The sequence below is a fragment of the Ochlerotatus camptorhynchus genome, unplaced genomic scaffold (genome assembly GCF_037179485.1).
Source record: "Ochlerotatus camptorhynchus isolate MF236.1 unplaced genomic scaffold, CSIRO-AGI_Acam_v1.1 ptg000349l, whole genome shotgun sequence".
Classification (NCBI taxonomy): Eukaryota; Metazoa; Arthropoda; class Insecta; order Diptera; family Culicidae; genus Ochlerotatus; species Ochlerotatus camptorhynchus.
In genome coordinates, this window is record NW_027040837.1 from 15923 (window position 1) to 29630 (window position 13708).

At 38.0% G+C, this 13708-nt stretch overlaps 1 protein-coding gene across 1 annotated transcript; it reads right to left on the bottom strand.

Annotated features, from left to right (window-relative positions):
* Positions 1 to 638: 638 nt before the first annotated feature.
* LOC135709046 (alpha-taxilin) lies at positions 639 to 13553 on the bottom strand. The gene is made up of 6 exons (XM_065231233.1): positions 13433 to 13553; positions 2664 to 2806; positions 2207 to 2604; positions 2002 to 2148; positions 1751 to 1931; positions 639 to 1693 (listed from the first exon to the last, which is right to left on the bottom strand). Exons 2-6 carry the CDS (start codon positions 2754 to 2756, stop codon positions 875 to 877), a joined length of 1638 nt encoding a protein of 545 aa, XP_065087305.1. The 5' UTR covers positions 2757 to 2806; positions 13433 to 13553; the 3' UTR covers positions 639 to 874.
* Positions 13554 to 13708: the final 155 nt, after the last annotated feature.

A 13708-nucleotide genomic window follows, 5' to 3' on the forward strand; every position in this document is an offset into this window, starting at 1 on the left:
GTTTGTTTTGATTCGCTATGAAATTTTGACAGATAAAATGAGGGGTTGGTGGATTTTCTTATGTTTCGAGGGGTGAATCGATTACCTTGGGACCGAAGATAGTACCAGAGCTGAGCCAAAAAGTTGAACTCGTTTTTTCGGGACCTTCTGGTCTTAGAGTTACCTCTATAGTAGAACGTGAAATTTTACGATAGCAGCAAAACGTCTGTTCAAACTTTAACTGCAGTTTTTTTTTCATTTTTGTGTTTTGTAACATGGGACAGTTATGCTTCCACCGGCAGTGTATGTATTGGCAAATCAAAGTTGGCTCCCGTGGAGAATAGAAGAACTATGAAAGTGATGATGGTTTCAACACTTTCCACGCTTTTATGCTTTTATTTTGCAAATGGAGCATTTTATTTAAATTTACATGAAAAAAAAACCTTGCTCTAAGGGGTACAGATGCAGCCGGGCTCGACAATAGATCTATTAATTGTTCCCAATCGTTCATGGTGGTAGCCGAATGTAAAACGCTCTAGTAAAAGTATGGACGACTGGCACCACAAAACTGCAAAAAGTTGTTCCAATCGAGCAAAGTAGTGCATTTTGAACTATAGCCGAATGGCAGTGATATTTAAGTTCCCGACATGATTCGAAACTTTTTCATTATTGTATCTTTATTGTATGCGTCAGGGACACTAATAAATAAATATTTGGAAACCAGACAGGTCTTTGATTGTTATATCAACGTAAAAGTTACATGAGAGCGAAGTACTGAAAAAATGTGTCTCATTGATATGATACAAATTTAGTAACGAGACTAACGAAACACAATTTAAATTATTCGAAACACATGAAGGTATTATAAACGTCTACCTGTTTCCAGGACGATTGTCTACGTAGCGGTGGTAACTGTTTCCGTTTGTTGTACTTCTTCCATAGGCTGTTCTTGCTCTTTCAACTCTGACGATTCAACGGCATCGACGACGACGACGGGGGGTTTCTCCTCCTCCACAATTACCAGTTTGATTTCTTCTACTGGAACAACCGCGTCAGCAGTTGCCACAGTCTTCGTTTCCTCTTCCAATGCAACCGGTGTCGTGGCTTCAACGGTTGGAACGACCACTTTGTTCTCGGAACTGCTGCTCTCAACTACCTTGGCCTCCGGTTTGGCTTCTGGCTCCGGAACCTTTGCAGTTGTTTGTCCACCCTTTCCCTTTTTGTCCTTCTTGCCCTTTTTGCCTTGCTGTTGTGTCTGTCCATTGCTGGTGGTAGCAGCGGCAGCAGTCGAGGTTTCGCCAGTAGTGACCTCTGCGTTCGCTTCGGCATCCTGAATCGCAATCAACTGTCCCTGCAAAGCGGCCAGGTTTTCTTTGAGCGCCGAACAACTCTTAGTCATAATTTCTAAGCGGTCTTCTTCCTTCTTCATCGGAACGGGGAGGAATGTTTCCGGTTCGGGCATTTGGCAAGGAACTTCAACAATTGTGGGAATTTCAACTTTGTTTTCCTCCAAGGCTTTGAAATAAGCCGATCGCTCGTTTTGCAGAGTTCGGCAGAGTTTTTGCAGCTGGAACAGCTGGCGAGCTGTTTTCATGATGTGCTCATCGCGGACCTGCTTCTCGGACATGAGATCTATTAGGCCAGCGTTGCTCCTTTCCCACTTGGTCTTCCAGATGGTAGTTTCCTTTTCCAAGGCTCTGATCTTTTTGGACATCTGCAATGCAAAAAATGTAGGTAACAAGCTCTTGAATAAAAAAAAACAATGTATTACCTTTTCCATGTCGCCTTTGTATCCCACGAAAATGTTTTGACTCTTTTTGAGTGAATCCTGGAATTCACCGTACTTATCCGAGTACATGTTGACTTGTTCGCGCAGATGGACTTCCACCATTTGCAAATCCTTCAGTTGTTTTCTCACCTTGGTCAGTTCGGTGATGATGATTTCCTTTTCTCTATAAAATAAGGTACAGGTCTTTGAGAAACGAGCATCGATTAAGGCTTGGATTAAGGCAGAATAGTTACGCTAGGAATTTCTCCTTCTCTGCAGCTGTTTCCATATTCGCCTTGGCTAGCTTGGCTTCGTTAAGTTGTGTCACTAGATCCATCTGTTTGTTCATCTTGTCCATCTGTTGGTCCCTCAGCTCGTACTGCTCTAGGATAAATTTGAACCTGTGAAAAGAAAATCACGATGAATATTTGCAGAGGTTCAACAAGATAAAGAAACTACTTCTTGGCCATCTCCGTATTGTCGTCCTTCAATTGTTGGTTCTTTTCGTTGTTCTCGTTCATAACGGCCTGAATTTCGTTCAGCGACTTCTGAAACTTTGCCTGCGTTTCCTTACGCTTTTCCTCTTCTTCCTTAATTTTGGCAAAGCTTTCGTCCTTGATCATCCGGTTTTGCTTCTGCAGCTCCCGGCAGAGCTGTTCCAGTTTGCTTTTGGTGTTGGCCACCTTGCTGTGCTCAAGAATCATGTTTTCGCGTTCCTTCTTGCTCGCCTCCATACTGCGCTCATACTGCTTATGAAGCTGCACCAGACGTTTGTTCTCCTTCTCTGCCTCCACCAGCCGCTTGTGAACCAGATTAAACTTTTCCTCCAACGATAAGCCATTCAGCTGTTTATTCAACTGCAATGGAAGAACGATATCAATCTATTTTAATAATTTTATCGCATTAAGGCTCATACCTGGTCCTGAATCTTGGCCTCTCGCTGTTTATCCTCCCGCATCTGCTTCTTCAACTCGGCCGGATGCCGTTCTCCATTATTGGTTGCTTCCATCTTGCTGCTAGTCCGATACCAAAAATATTCAATTTCACACAATCACAAATCTCCCAAAGATAAAAATGGAGTACAAATGCAATGTCTCTCAACGCTTTATTAAATCGATATCGAGAATATTTGCCACTGTCGTCGTCGTCTGGAAAAACTATCACACTGATCTAAAATACCTTCTACTGCGAATACTGATGCGATGCGAATAATGATGGCCCACAAGTAGACAACCAACGCGTCTGTTTTTTTTGCCTGGGGTGAGATAGTTTTCTCTTTTTTCTTCGTCTTGCTCGGAAAATGCCTTTATGAATGGGGGGTGGTGATGCAGAGAATGGGAAAAAACACCCGGTCAAAACTCCGGCTGGACAAACAACAAGCACAACAAAACGTTTTCCTTTTGTTTTACGCTTTCGAAGCTGCTGCCACTGATGGATACGCTGAAAATTTGACGCAACTTTGTTTGGGTGCGGGAGTGTCGTTTACAGTGCCGAAAGCACGTGAGTGTCAGTGTTTCCAGATATTCGGGTCAAATTAAAACCTAAATGCGGAACAAAAAAAAAGAAAAAGTCCGCGTAGTATCGTTCGCTAGACGGAGAAATCGTGGAAAATTGGTTGAAAAATTACATCCTACGGGAATAATTATACGCAAAATCGGTGCGCATCGTCCGTGGCTTGCGTTCGGTGTGGAAAAAGTCAAGAATTTCGTGAATTTGAGTGTGAAATCTTGCGATTAATATCTCGTCATCCAAGTCGAAGAAGAGTGATTGGACGTGACTACTTGGGAAGCCGTTTTGGTTTTACCTATAGAGCTGGGACTAAGAGAAGAAAGTGATTTGTACATATGCGAAAAGAAGAGGAAAAAGTGGAATAGTATAAAGAAACAGCAAAATATCAAAAATATAAATTAGTTCATAAGTGAAGAGAGAAAAATAAAAAAAAGATAGATTTAAGTCATGAGTCAGACATCAAGCAACAGGCAAGGAGAACCTATCACACGGTCACAAATACCAACCAAAATCGTCAGAAAGGGGAGTACTTCGGGTGGCAATCCCGGAACACGGAAAGCGTCCCAACAGGGACCCAATGCAGTGGTGGTGGAGTTAGCGGTCGTAGCGTATCTGGAGCCCATTGATTTTGAAAAAGAAATGGCAAAACACCCAGCGGAGGTCGGTCGGATTTTATTCGACGCAGCATTCAAAAGCTTCAAGGAGATAACGAAGATCAGAAAATTCAAGTACAAGATTGAGTTGACTAGCAGAAAGGACTATCCAAAATTGTCAAGGTTGGATCTGGAGCATAAGAACCTGAAGTCCTTCCTGCCAAACAGGAGCAAGGAAACGATATGCTTTGTGGACAACGTTCCGTTGAATTTCGACGCTAGTGATTTGAAGGACTTCGTATAGGAAAGAGAACAGGAGCAATTGCGAAAAGGCGGGAAAATAAATCGAAAGTTGTCATTCGTAATGGGAGACGTACGTACAGCGAAGCACTGACGGGATCACAAGGAAACAAGAATCAACAAACATATAGAACAACCACAGAATCAGAATCAACTTTGTATCAAAAAGAAGACCCCAAGGCTACGGGGGCGTAGGAATTTTGGGGCATAGAGATTTGGAGTTCCAGGAAATAGACATACCAAATGTAGGGTCCGTATAAGCAGTAGGAATCAAGGTAAAAGGAGGATTGGACCCGATAAACTTGATCTCAGTATACCTGGCCCCTGCAACTGAATCGAACGTTAGGCAAGATCTAGAGGACCTTTTCGTGTTTTTGAGCGGTTAGATGGAGAAACCATAATAGGAGCTGACTTGAATGCGCATCATGTTAGCTGGAGCCCCAACGTGTAGTCCAGAAAGAATTTCGCACGAGAACATCGAGGATTCGAAGTATGTTTTGCTCAACGATGGATCACCCACGATGATAAATACTTTGCGAGAGAAGGAATCTGCAATTTATGTAGGCTACGCCAGGAATTGGTACACAGGTGACATGGAAAACAGCAGACGAAGAATTCGGTAGCAGACTATGCTGCTGGAAATCGGAGGACAAATCCCAGTTGTCAAAAGATCCACTAGGCGTATTAACATGGACATTTTTGAGGAACAATAAGAAAAGGCGTCGTTTGTCGTCAAGAACAAAAAAGGGAACTACACAACTAACATTTTCAGCTTTGTAAGACAACTTTTCCAGCGTTGTACTGTAAAGTAGCTGAAAAGAAGCTGCAGATACAGCTACAAGCAAAAGCTAGCAAAATAGTTTTGGAGAGCGTTTACTCAACTTTCTCACAACCATTATTCAATTTGTCAGTCGCACTGAATAGCATCAGCCAATAAACGCTTATGTCACTTCTATACACACACTAATCAACTTTCAACTTGTAGCTGTAAAACAAAGCTTACAAAGTGAACATGTTACTCATTTGATGGCTTCTACGCAACCAACCACTCTTGCTGAATAACATAAACATCAAAAGTGCTTTTTCATCAACTAAACAACCTGTACTCAGCTTATAAACTTTGTTTGAGCAACTTCGGAAGCATTTTCACAGTCAACTAGGTTTATTTTTAGACGTGTGCAGTTTTACAGCTTTTACTCTGCTCTTTTATAACTAGTCGAGAAAAGTGATTCATGTGCACTATTATAAAGCCTCTACTCAGCGATTTTGCTGTAGAAGGGAATGTTGATTTGTTCACATATGTTCAAAGTGTTGGCGTAGCACAGTTGGTAGTGTCAAGGTTTGCCAATCAGGTCGTCTCAAGTTCGATTCCAGGTTCCTCCAGTGCAGGGTAAATAATTTCGTAATGATTTGTAACTAATTTCGATTAATCGCCTACAATTCAAAAACGGAAAGAGTTTAGATAATAGATATTTCAGGCATAACATTTGATAACGGCACCAACAACATCATCGCATAGGGGCAACTATCACCTTTCCGAAAGTGGTATTGGTTTGCGTAAGCGTACTTTACTTCGCGTGTAAAGGGCCTTAGAATGTTTGTTTACAAATGCTTTTGTGCCGTTATCAAATGTTATGCCTGATTTAATCAATTAAAAGAACTTAATGCTCTACACATGTATTCCGTCCACTAGCGGTCCTACGTCAAGCTTCCGTTTGTGCCCCTAGGCACAGACCTTTCTACTTTTTTTCCAATTGAAGAAACTGAACACTCGGACAACATAAAATCGAATTTCAAATCAGCTGCACATGAAGGATGTAAACAAACCACATAGGTCCAACCATCATCATGCGTAGGTCCAACCATGATCATATTTATCTATTCGAATTTCGTCAATTATTCAAACATTTTAGTGAAACCAATGGATAAATGGCGTACTAACGTGTTGTTTACACCTTAAAGCAGTATTTTACTGCATGAAAATAAAAATAAATGTAAAAAATATTCCTTTTTTGTATGTTTGAAAGTAAGGCATGATGACGAGCAAATGCATGAAAAGTGAACTGTTTTGAAAACACATTGAAACTCAATTGTTTTGAAGTTTTTTTCTATAAAACACCCATGCAAATTGAAGAAAAAGAGTTTTTTTTATGATAGTAAAGTGGTCTTTGAAAAAAAAAAAATAGCGAAGATTGACTAAACTAGCGATTGAAAAAATAGGTCCAACCATCATCAGTTTTTCGATAGGTCCAACCAGAATCAATTACCCTAAAATGAAAAAATGAAACCCAAACCCAAAATTTCATCAATTTTGGTACACTGGAACTATTTTAAATAGGTACGATTACAAATCACCTTATTAGCGCCCCTCGGTGTCACTTTGTATGGGAGCGAGCTGTCAGTTTGTCAGTTTAGTGTCAAACAGTGAAGTTATTATTTTGCTTTAAATCTTGATTTAAAATTCGAGATGAAAACGAAGCTCTTTCAGATGATATATAAAAACCGATATATTTTTCAAAATTAAAGAACCCAATAAACAAAACGTTGATTGTTCTTTCCTCGCCAATCGAACGCAAATTACCAGCATCATCGGATAGGGGAAACTTTCACCAACCCAACGATGTTATTAGTTTGCGTAGGCGAGCCTTGAGTCATTTAGAAAAGGGTTTCCGAAGTTTTGTGCGCAATAGCTGATGTGCTCTTTTCTGTTGTTGGTCGTCATCTGCTCGATTGGTTCCGCTACTTGACAGCTTAATCGGTTCCCGAGATTCTATCCGTCAGACTAAGAGTATAGCGACTATAGATAATATAACCTAATATTACTAGAGTTGATGATAGAAGAGTTACGCAGAGTAAAGCTTGCAACACTGTTGTCGATCAATGGGAATTTTTTTTTTGGTTTTTGTTTACACCTCGGATGACTTCACCTGGGTTGTGAAAGTTTCCTCTAGTTTCGATAACAATACTTCCACACGCAACAGAGTCAGTTTGTCTACACTCGGAATTTTTTTCACTTAGATGTTACATGAACATACATAGATAGATTCTAGTTTTTCAAGAAAATTTTACATTTTTCATATGAAGACCGCTTCAAAATTTTTGAAGGCCTTTTGAAGTAACTTTCACTTAATTTTCATGTAATATCTCATTGAAAATTACTCAGAGCAAAAAAATCTCAGCCCAACCCACTAGCAAGCAACATAGATTTTTTTCCATCTAGTTTTTCAAGAAAATTTTACATTTTTCATATGAAGACCGCTTCAAAATTTTTGAAGGCCTTTTGAAGTAACTTTCACTTTATTTTCATGTAATATCTAATTGAAAATTACTCAGAGCAAAAAGATCTCAGCCCAACCCACTAGCAAGCAACATAGATTTTATGGTACTTTATCAGTGAATTTTATTATATTTCCATTTGAATTTTAGTAAATTTCTTCGTAATATACACATTCCCCCTTATTCTGCGAGTCACGTGACTCTCTCTCACCGGTGAGGTGACAATAGTCACCTCGTGTGAGGTGACTCTCCATTTGATTTGCATGGAGAGTCACCTCACACGAGGTGACAATTGTCACCTCACCGGTGAGAGAGAGTCACGTGACTCGCAGAATAGGGGGGATTGTTTTTAGGTGTTATAAAATTATTTTTTTCTAAGCCGTACGCTGGAAAGCAGATTTTATGTCAAAGATATCCGGTTATTTATTTTATTGTTTATTAGAATACATATTAGTTCATATATCTATATCTTATGCCTTATATATTTAAGGTATTTTTTCACGGAAATAAAACTTATTGTCAATGCAACCGGGATGCTATCAAACATTTCAATCTCCATATCTGTTTTGTAGATATTACCTTTAAAATAAAGCATATTACTAATAAATTACAACTTACTTGATAGATAATTTAATAATTCCAATGGAATTTTCAAATTCAGCAGCAACTCGTCAGCAATGCACCATTCGGACGCCATGTTAGATTTTGTTTGTGCCATCACCACTTATAAATTTCCACACTATAAATTCATGTAGAATCTAAGTGAATTTATGTTATACATATAAATATCACTTGAAATTTATCTATATTTCATCTAAGCTTCAAAGTTTATCACATTGCGTTTAATATGATTTGTAATTAATGTTATTAGCGTCATGTGTATTACAGATTATTTTTAATATCAGAAGGATACGTATTTTTTCCAGTGAAATTTGTGACAAATTGTTTGAGTGTACTCTAGAGATTGCTAAAGTGTGATTGTGTCAGTGATTTGTTTTCATCAGGAAAATTTTCCGCTTTGAAGTTTTTCTTTCCTGATGTCGACGTCAAAGTAGCTTGATCAGGGCTGATAGCAGTGTTAAGCAATAAAAATAGTGAATTAGTGACTAAAATCATTATAAAAAGTGACCAAAATCATTTTAAAAAGTTACCAAAATGTGACTAACATTATCAGAAAACTTTCAGAAATAGAATTATGCAAATTGATTTGTCAGTCACCCAAAAAAATGTAGGCATCGATTTTCTATCTGTACGAATTCGTCAAAAGTTTATATTGCAAAATCTTGCACAACTAGATTAAAAACTAACAACACTGTGTAACACGACGTCCAATAACAGAGATATTTTACCATATTTGAAATGATTATGGTCTCCTGAATTAAAGTCTAGAGTAAATCTATTCTCTAACACGTCACGCGTTTTAGATATGAACTATGATAATCTTTATGCGATCTGCGAACTTGCATCACGAAGGTGCTCCGCGTTTGCTTGGTTACCTAATAAGAAGACATTACCTAATTATTAGAACTATTTACGAAGTGAGGAATAAAACGTCGAGATAGCGTTTTAAAATATTAAATAACATAGTTACGCAGATCTAATTCTTGAATTACTAAAAAAAACAGAATTCTTCTACAACAGGAGTTGCTATTCATGTGCCGAACATCTACTGGACCGAACAAGGCTGAATAAGTCATTAGGTCGTCTTGGGACAGGTTTTTCCGAATGTTTCTACAATAAAGTACCATAGTTTCACTAACCTATGATCCTAATTTCACGCATTTTTCGAAAATACAACCCAAATGTATAATGGAAACATTTTAAATTGAGCTAGAAATTCTGATAGGTATTATTGACTAGTGTAAAGGAAAAAAATATGATTTTAAAAAAATTTACAACATCTTTAGAGAACTATTTTAATTCACTCTGCAATGCTCATTACATTATTAAAATTTTTTGCTAGGAATTGCCTGAAGAATTCTCCTGAAAATTCACTTGGATTTCTCCTCAGCATTTACTTAATATTATGCAGAAATTCCCATGGAATTATCTTAGGAATATTTTTTTTAGTTCTGCTAGGAAATCCCAAAAATTCTTCGAAATGCTGATAATGATGATGATGATGGTCCCATCTCTTACCCCTACAAAGGTTTGAGCTGGACGATTTATGTTTAAGATTATTAAATATGACATTTCAACCAGGTTAGCAAACAAAATCGATTACATCTCAAAACCAAACGCATTATTTTATTCTGCATGCGCTGTAATCTCGATATTTGTGTTGCATTGGCCAGAAATAAAAAGGAAGGGCAAAAGTCTAGATGAGGAGAGATGATTGATTTGTATAGCTGTATTTGACTGGCAATAGTTAAATCGTTTTTCAGTGGACATAGAATTCCATTCTTCTTGGCAATTTTCTTGATGAGATTGTCAATGTGAGAGTTGAACTTAAGTGTGTCATCAATAATCACGCCAAGATATTTAATCTCCCGAACGCGATAAAAAGTCTCATCATCAATAACAACAGAGACGTTCTCATTTACTCGTTTCCGCGAAATTTCCATAAATTTAGTTTTACTTGTATTCAATTTCAACTGCTTATACTTCAACCATCTACTTAGAGAACGCAAATCTTCATTCAAGTGTAAAATGGCATCATATAAATCCTTAGCTGTATTGAATAACACAGTATCATCTGCGAAAAGATTAATATCGCAAAATCGTAAAACAAGTAATTAATATACATAATAAATAACAGGGGCCCTAATACACATCCCTGGGGCACTCCAAGGTTATTCCCCACGGGACTGGAAGCAGAATCATTAAAAACAGTCCGCTGAGTTCTGTGAGACAATTAGCTTTCAAACCATTTATATGCAGTACTCGTAATTCCAAAGCGCTTGATTGATCTTAACAATAAGGGCCTAGAAATTGTTTCAAAAGCGCGTTTAAGATCCGAAAAAAAACAGCAACAATCGTATCTTTACACTCCAAGTTATTTTTCCACTTCGCTAATACCAAATTCAACGCGGTTTCACAAGAATGACCTTCCCGATATCCCGATTGTTCTGGTATCAACAAACTATTACTATTTAAATACTCCAACAGCTGGCCTTTAACAACAAGTTCTAAAACTTTCTCTAATGTGTGAAAAATGTTGATGGGACGAAACTCTTCGGCTTTAATCGTTCCAGCAACTTTTTGAATAGGGACCACTAAGGATTCCTTCCAAATTTGTGGCACATGTCTAGTTTATAATGATTCATTAATAAGGTCCAGCAAGATGTGGCCAATGACAATGCTGCTGGGATTCTCGTTTGAATTATCTGAAAAAAATAAAACCAAAATATCCTTAGAATACTCTTCGAAATCCACTTGAAATTTAGCTCAGAATTTTCTAAGGATTTTCTAAGAAAGCCGTTGGAAGTATTCTTAAAATTCTAATTGAATATATGTTGGAATTACCGTTGAATTTTGCTCCTTTCCTTGGTATTCAACTCACAACTATGAAATTTTCACCTGAAAAATTACTGTCCGAAGTACCATGGTATTACATATCTCTAGAATCTATTCTAAAATCTGTTCAAAACTGCTTTGGTTAAGAGTTCTCGATGAACATTTCAAATGGTCCTATCTGCTTTGATCGATTCTCTTCATCGACTTTCTCTTTCGTTAATAACTTAGCTGCAAAACCTTTCCCTGTTGTATTTGACGTTTTGGACGATAGATAAGAACCTCCTTTATCAAACTATATGGTAGAATTAGCGCGAAATCTGTTTGCATAGCAGTGATTATGAAAAGAGAAAGTCGATGAAGAGAATCGATCAAAGCAGATAGGACCATTTGAAATGTTCATCGAGAGTTCTTTTAATAGTTCTTTAAAGTAACTGTATCCAAGGGTCTTGAGATTTTTTAAAGAGAGGAAGAAGCACCTTTTTTTCTATTTAGCATCGAAGTTCACGAGTTTATTCCGGTGACATCGAATTTCCGGCATTTTCCAGTTATCCCGATTTTCCGGTCACACTGATTATTTAATTTTACAGCTGAATTTGGACTCCTACAAGGTGCGAAATCTCAAATAAAAGTGTGCTTTGATGATGCATCGTCTTGGTTTCTTCTGCGTACTTTTTCGTAAGTTAGTTTAATGAACTTCCAACTAAGAACTAAGCATAGTGTAGCACTGTTACAATTTTTATTTATTTTTTAACAAATTTTACATTGCAATGCAAGCGGGAATGGCGAAAATAGTGACTTTAGTGACTTTTTGTCGAAAATAGGGACTTTTTAGTGACCACCTTCAAAAAAGTGACAAAGTCACTAAAAAGTGACCCGCTATCAGCACTGCTTGATATACTTGAATCATGCGAGGATAATACCGGTTGGAGCTTACCACCATAACAAGAGCAAATTCTCATTATGTCGTAAGTAACATTCGCACCAATCCGAGAAAAATAAGGTTTTGTTTTGATGACCGAAAAGTTATTCCTATTTTCAAGTTAACACATATAATCTCATAGAGATAGCAATGTTTAACATATTTAGCAGGGTTTTAATCATACAAATGCAAATCGCTAGCTTTCATGCTAAAAAATACTGGTTTTTTGAGTCAAAAGTTATTATACGTCGTTTGGTGGCCCCTATTGTTACTTAAGTCAAAGTGTATTTACCAGGATATTCGGGAGAATTATCAATTACGTCTCCTTACGTGCAGCCCATTCATCATTTTAGGACCACCGAAATCATCTTAGCAACAAACAGTTCGATTTATTCACTTTAATAATGAGAAAGCGAAACGACGAACGTACACTTTTCACGGGTTTCTCAGCGCTGTTACTTAAGTCAAACGGCATCTCCATAGAAATTGGGTGACTTAAGTAACATCGAAAACTATTTTGATCGGAAGGTGGGTGATTACGTCGAAAAGTAATTTGACTGGTAAATAAATTTAAAAATGGGGTTTGATCCTATATTCGGACAGTAGGGGAATTTACGTATTCTCGTCAATCTAAGCAGCTTCCGCACTTCTATTAGCATTTTCTCAGTGTCACGCACACATATGACGTGTCTGTTTGTTTACATTCATCTGCTGCTAGCTACTCTATCCATTCCAACCAACAAAACTGTCCAAAACGGTTTGAAAACGTTATTAAGGCGCTCCAAACTTCTCAGGTGAGTGTGACTATTGTCGGCAGCCTCTTTTACTTCGGCAACCTTTCCGTTCAAACTGCGTGTAAACCAGCTGTTCTATTATCGGCAACTCGAAATCAGCCGTATTTTGATGTGCTTATGTTTCTTTTGCAGAAACACCTGTCATAACAGGTTTGCTCAGTCGTAAAAATGTATTAGGATGGAAGTTGAAAGACTAAGGAATCGTTTAAATACATTCTGCGAAGTGTTTTAGTGAGAAAATACATCGAAATTAAAGTTTAAATTGTCGTTGCCGAAAACAGTTGATGGCTGCCGAAGCCATCATTTACCCTATATAGTGTAATAGCAGGAGAATCGATTGACACTGATAGCTCGACTTTGTTTACCTTTGTTACATTCGACGTAATGAAAATTTGCTCTTGATAAGAGAATTACAAGAAATCGGTTACTTTTTCAAAGGGACGTATCTGCTTTTGTAAACAAAGATTCAAACGTCAATTTGTCGAAATTTTAGCATACCCACGCAAAATCTCCATCAGACAAAAGCATACACCGAGAAACGTTGGCAACCTACGATACAAAACTGACAGCGTAAGTAAATATATACATCTGAAGGAAAAACCAAAACATTCCCACACAACCCCAACTGCACGAACACTCTCTTCCATCGATCACACTTCCACCGAGGTGTCGATCACGATCACCACCTAAGAAGACAACACTGCGAAGATCGAGACTGAACTCAATACTATAAATGTGTGAAAATTGCAGCACGAGGTAAAATCCCATACACTTTTCGATCGTTTTTAGCCGGTGTGATAGTTTTCCACGACCATCTACGCAGACTTTCCCCACTTACGAGTTTTCCGCACAGTTTCCAACACTTTTAAGTAATTTTTTACAACTTTTCCGGCTACTAAATTGCACTTTTTTATTCACTACTACCGCACAACCGAAAGGAAAAATGCGCACGAAGAAAGGAAAAGTTCTAATGTTATACCGGGAGGCAATTTAGAGAGAAGAGAGAGATAGAGAGAGAGAGAAAAAGTGGAAAATGAGCGATGAAAATGGTCAAGGAGGTAAAAATAGCTCAGGCAATGGTTGATCCCAGCGCAAAGGTTGTCTTCAAAGTTCG